This window comes from Protomyctophum parallelum, assembly GCF_964188405.1.
Source record: "Protomyctophum parallelum genome assembly, chromosome: 21".
Classification (NCBI taxonomy): domain Eukaryota; kingdom Metazoa; phylum Chordata; class Actinopteri; order Myctophiformes; family Myctophidae; genus Protomyctophum; species Protomyctophum parallelum.
Genome location: NC_139713.1, coordinates 17,015,488 through 17,032,709, shown reverse-complemented (window position 1 = coordinate 17,032,709; position 17,222 = coordinate 17,015,488). Strand labels below are relative to the sequence as shown.

At 42.9% G+C, this 17,222-nt stretch overlaps 2 protein-coding genes across 6 annotated transcripts in view; one reads left to right on the top strand and one right to left on the bottom strand.

Annotated features, from left to right (window-relative positions):
* The window catches only part of rai14 (retinoic acid induced 14), a 71,127-nt gene extending 56,186 nt beyond the window's left edge, over positions 1–14,941 (top strand). For 4 of the 5 annotated variants that reach the window (XM_083794112.1, XM_083794114.1, XM_083794111.1 and 1 more), the window contains 10 exons: positions 616–756; positions 1,402–1,503; positions 2,910–3,740; positions 6,604–6,888; positions 7,520–7,764; positions 8,387–8,555; positions 9,828–9,995; positions 10,583–10,741; positions 11,825–11,890; positions 12,878–14,941. In XM_083794112.1, the coding sequence (XP_083650238.1) occupies positions 616–756; positions 1,402–1,503; positions 2,910–3,740; positions 6,604–6,888; positions 7,520–7,764; positions 8,387–8,555; positions 9,828–9,995; positions 10,583–10,741; positions 11,825–11,890; positions 12,878–12,964 (2,253 nt within the window). In that variant the 3' untranslated portion in view covers positions 12,965–14,941. The remainder of the gene's footprint in view (positions 1–615; positions 757–1,401; positions 1,504–2,909; positions 3,741–6,603; positions 6,889–7,519; positions 7,765–8,386; positions 8,556–9,827; positions 9,996–10,582; positions 10,742–11,824; positions 11,891–12,877) is intronic. The other variant, XM_083794113.1, reaches the window with a different exon arrangement.
* The window catches only part of nnt (nicotinamide nucleotide transhydrogenase), a 335,122-nt gene that overhangs the window by 32,343 nt on the left and 285,557 nt on the right, over positions 1–17,222 (bottom strand). The window lies entirely within an intron of this gene.

Below are 17,222 nucleotides of genomic sequence, written 5' to 3'. Positions count from 1 at the left end.
TTAGAAGAATTTTTAATTTAAATTTTGACCTGGTCTTAAAAAAACAAAGTTACAAAGTGCTTTGAACAGTCAGACATCAATAACAACATAATACGTCACAGATGCAAAAGAAAAAACTGTAGAAAATGCAAAATAACAAACACAAACACGATAAGAATCAGGGAGACGCAAAGGCTATTCTATAAAAATGGGTCTTCAGGAGGGTTTTAGAATGTGTTTGTGACTGGGTTAGCCTCAGTTCTTCTGGTAGGCTATTCCAGAGCATTGGGGCCTTAACCACAAAAGCCCGATCCCCTATAGTGACCAAATTAGCCTTATGGGTCACCTACAGTAGACCCTGACCCGATGGTCTTAAGGTACGTGCATGGCGGCACATAATATTCTTAGTCTTAATGGATTAAACATAATAATGAATATTCAGCGACCACTTCCTGGGGGAGTTTAAATCTTGACATTCCTCCGTCACCCTATTGCTCCTCTTTTTTCCTTTCATTTCCTATTTTTGTTTTCTGTTTTCCCCCCTCCCTCACTCCCTCCCTCCCTCCTATAATTCCACTCCTGGGCCCTGACCCCCCCTTCCTTCCATCTCTCCTCCCCTTTGCTCCTCTTCTGAAGGAGGACGAGGTTGGAGGAACGGCGCTGCGAGAGGATGTGCTGAGGCTTCAGGAGGAGAAGAGCATGTTGCTGGAGACCATCGACGACTTGAAGCACATGGTGGAGCAGACCGCGGCGACCGCTCCGGAGCAGGATGCACAGGTGAAACTATACCACAAATAGCCTTTATTGTTTACATTTCGACGTGCGCCAAAGAATAGCCGATTTTACAGGCCCAAAAGGACGCGTCGTGAGCTTGTAGGTCAGCTGTTTCCCATGTGACAGCGTCGTACGATGGAGCGTAAAGAAAAAACAATAGTGTGTGTGTTTACTGACTGACTGCAAGACTGACTAACTGACTAATCGTGTTTACAGAATGGTTAATTTGTCCATTTCAACTGAAAGGTAGAAAATTCTCTATTGATTGATTGTTCTCAAACAATACGATACGTTTAATGATCCATTTAATTTGGGGCCCATTTTTTACTAGGGGTCAGTTACTATAGTGTGGTCCAGAGTGCAGCCAAAGGTTTCTTAAACACTTTGTTGAAGGGCTTCAAAGCGACTGACTGCCATACCTTGGAAACAGACAGACTCTTTACTGCTGAACGTATTCACCCTACATTCTTGAAGGAGGTCTTACCTACCTTTTAGACATGTTGAAACCCGTTTTGTTGTTTCCCTAGGTAGCGTTTGGTCCCGATCGCTGCTTTCATGCCTGTGTGTTTACGTGTGTGTGTGTGTGTGTGTGTGTGTGTGTGTGTGTGTGTGTGTGTGTGTGTGTCTGTGTCTGTGCGTTACATATAGACTGAGCACAGTGGTACGGCAGCCTCTGCCCTGGTTTGCGTTCTTCAAGCCAAAGTTGCTGCTCTCACCTTGGAAAACCAGCAGCTTGCTGTCATGCTAAAGGTGAGACTCTTTCGGGGTGCATACTTAGTTCAGACTAGTCATTGGTTAGACATGGGTTAGGTTTAGGTGTGCTTCCTCATGGGAGGTTAGGTTTAGGGTGAGGGTTGAGATAGGTTGTAGTTGTAGGACTAATGACTGGTCTAACCAATGACTAGTCTAAACCAAAAACTGTCTAAACTAAGTAGCCTACTGCTGACATTGCTTCTCATGGATGCTAATTATAAGATGCCATAATTTCTGTCTACTCGCTCTGTGTCTCATTGGTGGGCACCGATGACATCATCGATGGGGAATCTCTTTCTCTAGCTGGAAAGTTAGTATGCAGAAATAGAAGCCATTGTTCTTGCATTAATAACATACAATTAATATTAAGTTTGGCTAACCCATTTAGACCTGAGGCCGATTCTAAAAAAAATATCTTCTAAATCCTATACGTTTTCTGAAAAAACTATGTTTCTATGTCAGTGGTTCTCAAACTATTTCATGTCAAGGACCCCAGAAATTATATGAAATTGGCCGCCGACCTCCATCTGAAAATATGTTGTTTCAGGGACCTCTGAAAGAATATATATTCAAAGATTTGTGACACATTTTCACGATTTTTCAAAAATAGCAGATCTACAAGCCCATAGCGTGGCACCGAGTGCCGCGCTATGGGCTTGTAGATCTGCTATTTTTTTTCAAAAGCTAAAGCATAACACAATGCTTAAAACACCAAAAGGGGTTCCACGTCCTGAATGGGCTAAACCTGTCTACTGATGATGTCACCGGTAGGCGGAACTGTCCACAGCCGTCCGAAGAAATCTAATAATGAGCATTAGTGAGGACCAATTCATATGAAAATAGGTTTAAAATGGGTGAAGTGGTCCTTCCACTTGTCCCAAAATGTTTTATTAGGTTTGGTTAAATGTCGTCTTGGAAGTTTCTTGTGCTCTGCATATCGCCACGGCATTAATTAAAGCAATAAGCCACAAGAGGTCTCAGGTTACCGGGTATTTTTATAATGACTGAGAGGAGTAAAGAGAAACGACGACCCTCTCAGATTCTGGCTAATAACCCAGAATCTTTACCGGAAACTACAGTACACACACTTTGATAAATAAGCCCCAAGCTTTATATATACAGCACGATTTGTTAATTCTTAGTCTTTAACTGATGTAAAAAAAAACCCTGTGGTTTTGGTACCGTGCTTCTCAAAGGGACCCCTAGGATTCATTGAGGGGGTTCCAAATGGACCCATACATTGTTCTGTAACTCTGAGAGGATAGAAGTGGAACCAAATGGACCCTTGGTTCCACTTGTCTCCACTTAGAGGCAAAGTATACTGGTTTAGTAACATTGTGATGGAACTACATGCTAGTCTACCATCATACAAGTGATTTTTGTCCCCCCCCCCCCCGATGCAGAAACGTCCGTCCCTCCAGGGCAGTGAGGACCTGAAAGAGGACAGCAGGCCTAACAGCATGGCCTCCAACTCCTCCTTCCACTCCACTCAGGACGATTTTGATTCGCTGCCACACGTCCCTCCCACTAGCCAAGCGCCCGCTCCCACTACGCAGGCCGGCGAGGAGACGTCCAGGGTTTCAGGAAGTGCGTCTCTAAGACAGGAAGACGGAGATGAGGAAGAGGAGAGCGGAGGAGGAGGAGGAGGACAGGATGCCGGCAAAGAGGAGCTCGGTCTGTTGAGGCAGGCCCTCGAGAGTGTCCAGACCAAACTGCTGGAGAGCCGAAAAGAGAACCGCTCACTGCAGGCCCAGCTGAAGCCTGGCACCGTGTCGGAGAGAGGTCCAGAGAGAGAGGAGGAGGAGGAGGAGGAGGAGAGCGGGAGAGAGAGAAGGCGAGAGGAAGAGTTGCTGGAGAGTCTGGCGGAGCTTCAGGCGAAGCTGACGGAGACTCAGGAGAGGTACCACCAGGCCGTGGAGGAGGTGCAGGAACTGAGAACTCCGACTGGGCGGAGAGGCGGAGGAGGGGAGAGGGGGAGCGACGGCACGGAGAAGCCGCAGGCTCCGAGACGCAGGTCCTCTCTGGAGCAGGAGGTGAAACAGCTGAAGGCTCAGCTCGTCCAATCGGGGTCCGAGCAGGAGCAGGCGGCTCAGCGAATCAGACAGCTAGAGGAGGGGCTCAGGAGGAGGGCCGAGGAGGAACGAGGGACTGTGAAAGGAAAGGAGCAGGAGAGGAAGGCGGCACAAATGGAGGACCTCCACAAGGAGGCACAGGAGGAGATCAGGATGCTCCAGGTAACGTTTGTCTCACTCGAAGGTGCTTGCAGACAGTGAGTGGTTCCTGCTGGCTCCATTGCCCAGTAGGAGTGTTATATAGATGATTGACTGGGAAATCGGTGCCTATGAGCTTGTAGATCTGCTATTTTTCAATAGCTAAAGTATAACAATGCTTTAAAACACCAAAAGGGGTTCCCGTCGTCCTGGATGCTCCATGCCCAATTAAACAGTGAAGGTTTTTTATAAATTAGTGTACATTAATTCACTCCTCAATAGATTAGATCAACCGTTATATCTGTCATAGGTAGCAAGCTAGAAAATTTGAACAAGCTTTTATGTATAATAGTTGTACAACAGTGTACATGCTAAGCATTGTGATTGGCTATTGCTCGAGTCGTATACTAGTATTGCTAGTATACATTAAGCATAGGAATAGAGCGTCGCAGTCCCGCCCCCTTTCATGACGACGCCAGGCCCAGGAAATAATTCCCAATGCATTTTTCCCATTCAAAAAGTATTTATTTAAAGACCTTACAAGCGTCCTACAAAGCCAACTCGAGTTGTGACAAATAAAAACAACAAAAAAGGTGTTGTAACCTGCCGTTTTTTTCTTCATTCTAATTCTTTGTTTGGCCCAATCTTTTTTGTTTACTGTCATGATTTCTCACAACTCGTGTTGGCTTTGTACGACGCTTAAAAGGTCTTTAAATAAAAACTTTTTAAAATGTCTGAGGAAAATGAACAGGGAATAATTTCCTGGGCCCTGGTAGGGGGCGGGACTGAGACGCTCTATAGGCTATTTTAAATGTTTTCGCCTATAATGACATGCCCAAGTTAGGGACGGCAAATTGAAAAAGTGGTTAATTTGGGCTGCGACAGCAAATAGTAATTTGCATGTTCAGCTGCTCTGTCACCCGCTGCCACCTGCCATGTTGGCAACGTTGCCTTGCACGTTGAAAGCCAAGGAGGTCGCAGCGGTAAACTGCCTGCTGTCTGCAAGCACATTTTAGTTTTCAACCTTTTTTCATATCAAGGCCCATTATTTATTTGGCATTTGAGCCACGGACCATCATTTGATGAGATTTAGCCTCGCAGACCCCAAACTAAAGAATATGTCCACATTTCAATGCTGTGCCATAGGAGAGATAACAGGCAAGCGTTGATCAAAATAACAATTATTCAACATTCTCTAATTGTGTAGACTTCATGTAAATGAACTTAAGTAATGCAGATGTTTAACAATAATTTAACTCGAGACTGTAAAATGGAATTGGTTCCATTTTACACTCTCAAGAGTTACAGATCTATAACCCATTTAGACCTGAGGACGATACTATAAATATCTTCTGAATCCTGACAGTTTTCTGAAAAACCTCATAGTTCCATGTCAGTCGTTCTCAAACATTTTCATGTCAAGGACCCCAAAACTTATATCTGTATTTGGCTGCCGACCATCTGAAAATATGTTGTTCCAGGGACCCCCAGAAGCAAAGACTTGAGTTAACGTTGGCTCTGAATATATATTCAATGATTTGCACTCCATTTTCACGATTTTCCAAATATATATAGCAGACCTACAAGACTTCGATCTGCTACTTTTTCAATAGCTAAAGTATAACATAATGCTTAAAGGACAACTTTAGTTTTTTTCAACCAAGGTTCATGTTTTAGGTTGTTATTAGAGAAACTAAAAGATGAGTGTTAATCTTTTTTTCATTTGCTGCTTTCTTTCGTTTTAGGGATTTTAGCTGTTTTTGACAGGGGGGCGGGGGCATTCGAGCATGGGGCTAAATATGCATTTTTTAACACAATTTTATGGTGATTTATTTTTTTATGGTTTACTATAGTCCTAATAAACGCCAGGAAATTACATCTGGCCACAGAAGATCACAGGATCTACTGAATGTGAAGGTAGCCTACTGGGGGGAAGGCTTATACTGTGTGTATAAGCTCAATATGTCAGTTTGTCACATTCAATAGATCCCGTGATCTTTTGTGGCCAGATGTAATTTCCTGGCGTTTATTAGGACTATAGTAAACCATAAAAAAATAAATCACCATAAAATTGTGTTAAAAAATACATATTTAGCCCCATGCTCGAATGCCCCCGCCCCCCTGTCAAAAACTGCTAAAATCCCTAAAACGAAAGAAAGCAGCAAATGAAAGAAAATGAACACTCACCTTTTAGTTTCTCTAATAACAACCTAAAACATGAACCTTGGTTGAAAAAAACTAAAGTTGTCCTTTAAAACTCCAAAAGGGGTTCCCGCCCCAAATGGGATTTGGTTACCAACTCTCCCATCATTTAGCTGGGGACCACCTGGAGCCCCCTCAATGACCACCGGTTGAAAATGATATATGATATGATATATAGTACTTTATGGTCAGTTCTCACTGACCCAGCGGCCTTGTATGCAGAATATACATTTGACATAACACAAAAACAGAAATAAAAATACAGTTACGTACATAGAGACATAAGGGAACAGAGCATTGTCCACAGCTCAGTCTAGTCCTGGCCAAAAACCTGATTAAGCCTCAAAGTCCACTGATGCACCATATCTCCTTCCTGAAGGCAGCAACCTATACAAAACATGGCTAGTATTAGAGGTGATATTCCTTGCTAACCTTAGGATGCTGTTAGAATACGTGGAGTCTCTGAAGTGGTTGTCCAACAATCTTTGAACAACTGTTTAGTAACAGAAGTGAAAAACAAAAGAAGAATCCGTCTACTAGCACCAAAGGATCTTAAACGGCGAAGGAAATAGATTCTTTGCTTTGTTTTCTTACAAACTACTGCATTACATGACCTTTGAGCCACAGTCACCCCACAGTGTCTTCCCTCATACATGTTACTCCCGTCTTTCGCCCTGCTGTCCAGGAAGCTCTGCGGGGTACGGTGCCCGTAGAGAGAGCAGCCAAAGACTTTGAGGAGATGAAGGCCGAGATGAACGAGACGGTCGCCGGACTGCAACGCCGCCTGCTGGAACTGTCGCACTCCTACAGCGACACCAAGAGCCAGCTGGGCACCACGCAGAAGCAGCTGGCCGAGGCGCGCACCGCGGGGAGCAGCTGTGCGTCCCCCTCCCCCCCTCCCGCCTCCTCCCCCCCCGCCTCGCCGTCCTCCTCCCCGTCCTCGGAGCAACAGCAGCTCCAGGTTTTAAAGGTTTTTCATTCATGACATTAATTTTCATTTATTTGTATTTTTCGTTTTTCATGTTTTATGACCTCCATTTACACCCAAAAAAACCTGAACTTTGAACATTCAGTGGATTTTCCGGTGGTCTGTGGTTTTCTCTGTGTTTTCAATGTAATGAGTCCCGGGATGCAGGGATGGTCTTTTAGATGAGTCCCAGGGACATTTGTTGAGTCCCACTTCAACGACGTTAGGAGTCATATTTCGCCATTTTTACAAATTGCAGCATTTAACTCCCATTTTATTTTATATGGTTATAATGTGGTTATATTCATGTAGAAAACAGAAGAAGAAACGATTATTATAACTAAAGCTAGCAAAATAAACTAGAATAAAAAAAAACAGTACAGTATTACAGTAGCGTTGTTTTTTTGCGTCCCTTAATTATAAACAGTGTTTTGGGATGCAAAATGCACCCTATTTTTTGTCTATCTTTGCACTCCACAGACAAATCGGAGCACTTGTTTGAGCTAGAAAACACCCAGACCACAGAAGATCTTCGGAATGTTAAAAGTTCACGGTTTTTTTTGGGTACAATTGAGCTGAGAAAAAAGGAAAAATGACAAAAACTTATTTTTTTAATGTCACAATCCCTTTAAAGAACAGGGTGGAGGAGCTACAGACGCTGCTGAGCGACGTGGAGAAGAAGAGCGCGGCCTCTCGGCAGGAGATGGCCCTCCTGAGGCAGGAGGCGGAGGCGCAGGCGAGAGACTCCGTGGCCCTCACCGACCACACGCAGGTGGTGTCCTCGCTGGGCAGCGCCATCAAAGAGCTGGAGAGCCAATCGGAGGCCCTGAAACAGCAGCTGTCCCAGAAGACCTTGCAGGTGGACGCTCTGCAGAAGAGGTGGGTGTAATCACAACTGCATTCAAGCCTGGAAACGAAGATTGTTGTACCTCACAGCTGCTGCTGTTACGTAACCACTTAAAGGGACACTTCACCATTTTTTCAATAAATAAATAAATAATCATTAACATATTATATTTCTTTGCAAAAAGGGTCAAGTGTCCCTTTAAGCCCTGGCCTATACTATATACTGTTACTGTACTTCGTTGTAGAGGAGAAATGTGATGATTCTGAATGAGCAGAAGAGGGGATCTTATTTAGGGATGCAACTGTAGATTATTTAGATAGCGATTATTCTATCGATAATCTTTTCAATTCAATGAACACATTGGATCCTAAGGACAGTATACTCGTCATATAAATTAATTACGTGTGGCGCTCATGACGACTGGGCTCGTCTTGAGGCGTCTTATATCGCTATAAGATTGACTCGCTAGCATTAACGCTACTAATTTAGCATCCAAGATGGAACCCAAAACCGGACGCGCGTCATAGTGGAATCTTGGTGATTCTTCCGGGTCCATTCTGTTCCATGAGTTATGGGGATCCTTGAAATTAAAACGTTTGAGAACCATTGACCTAAGTTAAGTTTAACTGTGCTTGTTGCTTGTTTCACAATAAGGCTGACGGTGGAGAAGGATGACGCCCCGGACCATTCGGTCTCCCGTGCGGAGCACGACTCAATGAGACAGGGCCTGGAGGGCGAGGTGAACCACCTGACGCAGCTCCTCCAGGGGGCCCTCAGGAAGCAGGACGAGTTGGCTCTGGAGGCTGCAGCCGCGTGGCAGGAGGTGAGTGACTGGCTGAAGGAAATGTGAAAATAAAGAATGTACTGTTATCAAAGGACCATGGTGGATATACCGTTGCCATGTGTCCCTTGTATACACTGAAGAATCCAATGTAATTTATTGACAACGTTTTGAGCCAAGGCCCTTGATCAGGTCAAACAGTTTGACCAGATGAATGTGTCACTTTCCAAACCCAGCACCTCAACTAAGTGATGTGCGCATTCTATTAGTTTTTGTATGCCTTGTATACACTTACAGTGTTTGGAATAGTCAACAGAGTGGGCAGGATTAGCGCCTGCAATTACAAGGTTCTCACCACCAAGAAATCAGTTACATAACGAAAAGTGGAACCAACATATGGATAGATCTTAACCAATTATTGACCAGGTTCTTGGTCCACTGGGCCATTCTGCACTTTTACTGTTGGTACTTCGAGTACATTTTGATGCCAATGACTTTTACTTAAGTAAAACAATGGGCTCTGTGCACAGTTTCACACAGAATAATTCTTCCTACTTTTGGGCCACTTACCTACGTCCCTAGGTGTTACCGATGATACAATTTACAATTTAGGCATTTAGCAGACGCTCTTAATCCAGAGCGACTTGCATTAAGCAAGAACAAAAACATTGCGATACAGTACATACGTAAAAAGTAGTTCTCATGAATCATACGTAAGCTAAGAACATAACAGTGGAATATATCTATATAATGAAACTATGCATACTATCTAGTGCTATGTCTACATAAAATGCTATCTAAGTTACATAAGTTGAACCTTTGCATTCGCCTGTAAAGTTGTTCGTCGGGGCAAGTGCTACAGTGCTACAAGATGGAGTCTGAAGAGGTGGGTTCTCAGACTACGGCAGTTCTGATTGTAATGGGAAGTGCATTCCATAGTTTTGGAGCCAGAAGGGAGAAGAGTTTGGGAATTTGGGGCTCTGTTCCGTTTAGTGTACAGTGGTTTGTCAAACGTTTTAATTTCAAGGACCCCCATAACTCTGAGAGTGTACAAATGAGACGAATGGAAAATGGTTCCATTTGTACACTCTCAGAGTTACACACCTGTACGGGGCCATTTGGAACACACTCAAGGACACTTTGAGACCCACTGGTCAGCAGTGTAGACTGTAGACATCATTACTGATATCATCGGTAACACCTGTGAAGGAAGTACGGAAGGGCCCCCAATAGTTATTTCCAAAATGGCGTGTAATATGCAATACAGACAGAGCCCATTTGAGCATACCTTTTTTCCCCACCACTGTCCACCAGGCACGTGAGAGTCGTGCAGAGCGCGACGCCCTGCAGGAGCTGGTCATGTCCAGCGACAAGGAGAACCAGACCCTGAGCGCGCGGCTGGCCGAGGCCCAGGACGGCGTCTCTCAGCTCAAGCAGCTGGTGGAGAACCACGTCAGCTCCGAGAGGGAGAAGAACAAAAGGGTAGGCGACGCATAGTTATTGTTTTTTTCTTTTGTTTCTCCTTTCTTTTACTTGTGTGCATAACATTTCTCTCATTTCTTTGAAAGTGTCTCAGAGCCACAGAGTAGAATCGGCTCGACGGTCGTCCGAAATATTTTTTACTTTGAACCTCTTACTAGCTGGGATGACCTGATCTTATGCATGTCATTGCAGGCTGACCAGTGTAGTTGTGTCGACCTCAGCCTAGTGAATTACGTAGCAATTTAATTTGCCCGAAAACAATGATAATGGTAGTTGTGTACAAGTGATCTTCATATCTGCACTGCACCTGATCCTGAAGTAATTTATTTTCTCTCTACTCCCCACCACTTTCTCCCCTGGTAGCATGACATTTACAAATGCACCCAGATACTAGAACCAGACACATACATAGAGGCCTACAGGACAAGATCCAAATGTGTAGTAGGCTTAGTCTACTACATTTGGAATCAGCAGCTGTAAATGTTGTCCGATTTGAGAGTGCGTTCAAATTTCTAAATGCACATTCATATGCAGTATAATATGAGCTGAAGATGAATGTATGTAAATTAATGTGATATCCCTATCAGATTGATGACCTATCACGGGAGGTGGCCAAGTTGAAGGAGGCTTTGAACAGCCTATCGCAGCTGTCGTACGGTTCCTCTACCGCCGCCAAGAGGCAGCAGCAGGGCCTACAGATGGAGACGTTGCAGCAACAAGTCAAACAGCTGCAGTACCAGCTAGCGGTAAGACTCTTCTCATTTCAACGCCTTATATTGTCCAAAACCTAACGAAAATACAAGCTCACAGCTCGTCGTGAGCTTGTAGATCGGCTATCTTCGATACTTGTGTGAGACATAACAAAACCGAAGTCGAAATATAGCGATATACGATAGTTTCTGTCTGACAGTGAAGATATTATATACTACAAGGTAAAATTCTCAGTCACAACATGTCGTGATGCCATGCATTGTGAGCTTGTAGATCATCTATTTTCTGCATTTGTGTCATGCAAGAATGTGAATCTTCCCATTTCCGACTCATTTATATTTTTGTTGTATAGCTATTCTGCTTGCTGAACACATTTTCAACAGAAATATTTGAATATGTGCTTTTCTGCAAGTGGCACTGTCTTATAGCGAGCCTTTACTGGTGTTTTGCCTTTGCCTTTAAACGTGCTTTCGTCATAATGGAGACCAAAATAAATGAGCGGTGCGCCTGGCTGTCACAGACATGCGCAGAGCAAGTTCAGTGCAGCTGCTGCCGGCCGTTCATTGGGCCGCCTCAGCATCACGTTCTCGTTAACATGATTCACCTTCATTCAATCACACACTCACTCCATCTTCATACCGGCTATTTAAACTAGAAGTTTGCACTGTTCAAACTGCTTGCTTGCTGCACACTGATGCCGCTGTGCTGCTGTCTGCTTTAAAGCTTTGCTGCTCACCCTCCTCCACCCCAGCTACCACCTGTCTCACCCTCCTCCACCCCAGCTACCACCTGTCTCACCCTCCTCCACCCCAGCTACCACCCTCCTCCACCCCAGCTACCACCTGTCTCACCCTCCTCCACCCCAGCTACCACCTGTCGTTTTGGATCTGCTGTTTAGCTACTGTTTAGCTAGAGTCCATATGGTTAAGGGACTGATGCTCTTGCTCTGAGTACCTAAAAAGCAGATCCAATTCATCGCCAAACCAAAATAAATAATATATTGCTCATTTTATATTCAATAAAAATATACATCCATTCATGAGTTGTTCTGATTCTGACTGAACTTATGTAGTTATTTTTTTCTGATTTTTTTTATTTCCTATTATTATTTTCTCCAGGAGTCCAAGAAGCAGCACCATGAGATCGTATCAGTCTACAGGATGCATCTGCTCTATGCCGTTCAGGTACCTTCTACTAGTTTAAAACCCATTCAGGAATATATTCGTTCACACTCACAGTGAATGTTTTTAACTCATACCTTTGCTACCGGGAGGTCCCTGGAACAACCTATTTTCAGTTGTGCAGCCAAATTGTACTTCCTACTTTATTTAACGGCTGCTGCAAATGTCATTCAATCCACCCAAAACATACATAAGCGAGGATGATATCGTTTTGGGAAATGAGGCGCAAATCTAGCTTGTTTTGACCCAAAAAGAAGTTTCCGAGATATTCACGTTCAAAAAGCTGCGTCCCCATAGACCAGTGGTTCCCAAAGTGGGGTCCCCCAGGGGTCCTTGAGGGAGTTCCAGGGGGTCCCCAGCTAAATGATAATTAGGAACCAAATGGACCCTTATGGCTCTGTAACTCTGAGAGCGTACAAATAGAACCAAATGGACCCTAACGGGTTTGGTTCCATTTTTACACTCTCAGAGTTACATTGACTATGATTTTACAATATACACCGGGATCCAAGAGATATGCGCCGAATGGTGCGCCAAGCACCATTAGAAAAAAAGGTGTGAAAAGGCGATGTCGGCGAGAAATGGGTTAATCTTAATCGAGGCAAAAGTTTGAAATAATCTTTGTGTTCTGTTCTCAATGTGTGTGGAGGGTACACAGATAAGACAGCTAACAGTCGACTTGGAGAAGAAGTAAGAGCACCTTCAAAACTTTACTCTGCCTCCGACCATCTCTCCAAGTCGACTGTTAGCTGTCTGTTTATCTGTGTACTCGCCACACACATTGAGAACAGAACACTTTGTGATATTGATTTAAAGTCATGACGCCCAGCACTGTAACAGGGAATTTGTTGCGTGGCCTTCCACTGTTTAATTGTTTTCATCACGGCTCTGACACGCTTTCACATCGTTTTGTCTCAGATTTGGTCGATTAAGTAGACTAATGTCATTGAAAATCAACGTGAACGTCTTCTGTTCGGTGTGCTCCTCCAGGGTCAGATGGATGAGGACGTCCAGAAAGCCCTGAAGCAGATACTGATGATGTGCAAGATGCCGAGTCCAGCCAAGGAGTCATGCTGAGACACGTCATTTCATTCACGTCCCAGGCCTACCACGGAAAATAGCCGCGGATCTACAAGCTCACGCTTGTATTTACAATCAGCCATACAACCAAGTATAAATCAGGTTATACTTAGTCACGCAACTATGTATACAGTAAATCAGGCTAAAGTCTTCCAAAAACAAGTGAACTGCTGCTCTCAGCTACTATATCTAGCATCTCTTTTCCATTGGCATTAATGGCAAATTCATACTTTATGCTGTAGCGTATACAGTACCAAAAAAACCCAATGTATTTTCAACAGAGAAAAGAGTTGATGCCTTTGAACAACAGTACAAATGGGTCCTAATCCGCCTGTTTTGTTGTCTGCCACTACAACGAAGATGGCTGCCAAGTGCCAACCAACCACGTCTCTGAAAAGGTACCTGGTGGCTGATTGGAAGTGAGGAGTAGCGTGGATTTACAAATGAGTGACGCTGTGAGCACATTTTTTGTTTGTTTGTCTTTCAATCGAACAAAGAGGCTGTTAGCTACCCCGCTAAACTTGTTATAGTTTGATCAAGTCTTTCATGTCTGACATTGACTTACACTACATACCGTATGTACCACATCACTAAGTCATATACGCATGAAAATGCATGTGCGCGCGTGTGTTTGTGTGTGTGTGTGCGTGCGTATACCAGGGTTATTGTACTTAATAAACCTAAGACTAAAAGGGAAAAAAAATACTGAAACGACAATAAAAACGAAAAAAAAAAAACCCAAACTAAGAAAAACTACTTATTAATACCAAACACCAAACTTGAATTGAAACTAATACATATTTGTTATAACTAACTATAATAACTGTGGGAGTATGCACAAAATGTCAGACACACACATACACGAGCAAGTTTTGTTTGAAAAACCTCAAAATCAGCTTTGAGCAATGACAGCACTTCGCTGCTGTTAATCGTATGGATATCTATGAATCAACAGTGTTAGTTTTATTTAGCTTGTTACGTTGTTGTCGTCCACGTCTTCTTAATACACTAAATTATTTGTCACATGATGACAACACATGCGACATTTGTACTCAGAAATCAAACCACAGAAATGCTGTGTTTTTTGGGGGCTGCACTTCAGATGAAGAAATGTATGATGCTGTTTCTATCAATATTTTCCTATTGGCACAAAGCATTTATACAAATGTATTTTATTGAAATGTATAATCCGTGACCTTTTTTCCCCCCAAGTTACTGTACTTTTGAGAAGAGAAAAAGAGGTTTGATAGCTGTACTATTGATGGCCTTGTTTTGTTGATTGTTTGTTTTGTATGAATTAATACAATGTTTTTCTTCAACTACGTATATTAATGCACTATGATGTCTAGTGTCACCTGAATGTTGTTTAGTTGTTTTTGCCCCGTCTCTTATATTCGCTTTTATAGTTTGGCGGTTAATTGAATTCGATTGATTTAACATACTGAAAATCCCTGTAGAAGATTGTCTCTAACAATGCCTAGCAATATGTGCGTTATTATTGCCCTGGTTTCGGAAAACAGTAGCTGGCAATGATCCTTATTTCATTTCAACCGCTCTGGTCTAGTCTTTCTATAATATCGTTTGCACATAATTTAGTTTGCTTGAAAATAATAATTACATACAGTATCGTCACTCGCTGGTGGAAACCTTGTATGTCCAAACCGTTACCTTATCAGGAAATAGAACAAAAATCAGACCCGTCTGAAGTGAGTGGTACTGTACTTGTACTGTACTGTACAAGCCCTTCTCCCTGGCCTGTGTGTGTCTGTGTGTTAGGCTGTGAAATAGTGACACCTGGTGGTGAACAAACGCTACAACGCTATTTTTGTGCTCGGACACAGCCAGGGACAGCCACACACATAGCTGTCTATAGGAGTGGTTGCACCACTCAAAAATCTTGTGATCTGTGTGACAGACTTTAAACACTTTCAACCTGGAATGTCATCATAGGCAAACAGCTAAAATAGCAGATCTAGAAGCTCACAGTGCATGCGTTATGAACCCTATTTTAATGCTATAAAATAGGGCATACATTTATGGGGGGGGGGGGGGGGGGGGATGAAATATGGAGATACAAGGTTTCAGCAATATGATATGCCAGAGCTCTGTCTCATGACAAGTGCCAGCCTAAACACCTTTGCCTTATACTGCAGAGTTAACAACCCGGTGGGGGGCGGGGTCCAGAAAATGTGTTAGGATATAGCATTAACATCAGTTTAACCACTATACCCCTTTATACCATTGAAAACAGTGGTTCGGGACCCATTTGTGGTTGATGGATCCAAATTATCTTTTTTTTTACAATTAATAAAAAAAAAATCCACAAATAAAAACTATAATAATTAGTGCCATGTTGCGAGCTTGTAGATTGGCCGTTTGTGTCCAGGTTACAACTCTAATCTCTCTTTTGGGTCTGTCTCAAACTGAACAGTTTGGGAACCACTGCTGCATGTATGTATAGTACATCTAGTTTTCAGAACCATGATCCTTTGTAATTTCACATTAATCTCAACACTATTACGATTATTTAGAATTAGTTGTTGTTGGGTGAGTTACTCAGGAAGTGTAATGCGTTAAAGTAATAATATAACTTTATTATTACTTGGTATCAAATGTAGTTTGGTGCGTTACTATACTCGTTATATTACCACTACCTTCGCTACCCCAACCCTCAGATTAGTAACTGAAATATATAATTATTGGTTTGGCCATCCCTTAGATACAATATCATATTACAGTAATATATTATAAAGTAATAAGTTACTGCCCAACACTGCTTAGAATGCACTATTTACACTAGAGCCAGCTGCCAAGTTCAGAAACATATCCAGCTAATTACTGGCAATCAATTTGAACCCGATTTATTCAGAACCGCAAACCCCAATCCGTTCCATTTTTTTCTTACTCAGGAACTTGAATGAAATTGAACCTCATCCACAATTCTTTATACCCTGAGTAGAAAACCTTTCTTTTTTGTGAGATTGTCTGTTGTCTATGTGGCTAGCTAGGATATATACCGTCGACTTCTCTCTCAGCATTGCAGAGAGTAAAATAGGCCTTTCTCAAAGTTCTGTCAAAGGGATGAGGAAACAACGTATTCTATGGTTATTTCTTTTATCGACCGTTTTATAGTGAAAATCTAAATGTTTTTGTTTGCCATTGGCTTTTAATGCCCACTTTAAATAAATTGTGAATCTGTATTCTTTGCTTCTGTGGTATGTTGTTTTGGATGTTACTTTCATAATTCAAAACATGCATAATGAACAGAGAGATGACATTTGCAAACAACTTTATTATAGACAGTTTTTTTCTTTATCATTTACAATAGAGAATAAGTAGTTGACATTCACCATGAGAACACAATTAAGTTAACAAAATGTACTAACATTCTCAACTAAACACAGGTCACGAGGTTTCTTAGGCTATTGTAGCACAATTAACAAATTGTTAATATTATGTACAACACCTTGTTTTGTGAGAGCACAGTAAAAATCTGGGTATTACTGAATTTGAACTATAAAGGAATGTGTAGTGAACCCTGCACATGAGTATAATAATAATAATTATTAATTCATAACTAAAAACATTGTATGGATGCACATGGGACGTATCCTCGGTGATGTATTCCAAGATCATCAGGGTTTCGGGTCTCTCGAACATCATACCTCTCACTCAGGCGACCCAGCCGGGGTGATCAAGTCCCGACTTAGGTCCCAGTAGCTACCCTCAATCAGTCCCATTAGGGAAAAACCAGGGCCACACAATCCGTTGGAACTACTCCAGAACTACTCTGCCAGGCTGGGAGGTAAGCTTCTGGTGCATGGAAGGACTAGGCTGTAGGCTCTGTGGGTTGCCTCCTGTCCAGGCCCCTCCTACGTCGCACCAGGTCCACGACCTGTGCGTTGCACCAGAGTCCCAGCACCAAACACTTCATTCAGGAGTGGTGGGCAATGGTTCCGCAGACTCCACCCGAGCGAGAAGGTGGCTCCGCTTGCTGCTTGAATAATGTAATATAAGGTCAATGAAAGCCCACCAGATGCCAACCTCAGACTCAAATTGATATTTTACCAGCCGCTTTGAATGCTTGAATGCTTCACTGAAAGGGACAAAATCACGTTTAATCAGACCATTGCATGGTCTCAGTAGACATCTACAGACCTACCAAGATCTCAGTAGCTGCATTCTGTGCGTTGAGCACGGCTACTGTTTTGACAGCAACGAGGCACGTTGTCCGATCATTACTAACCCTAACACT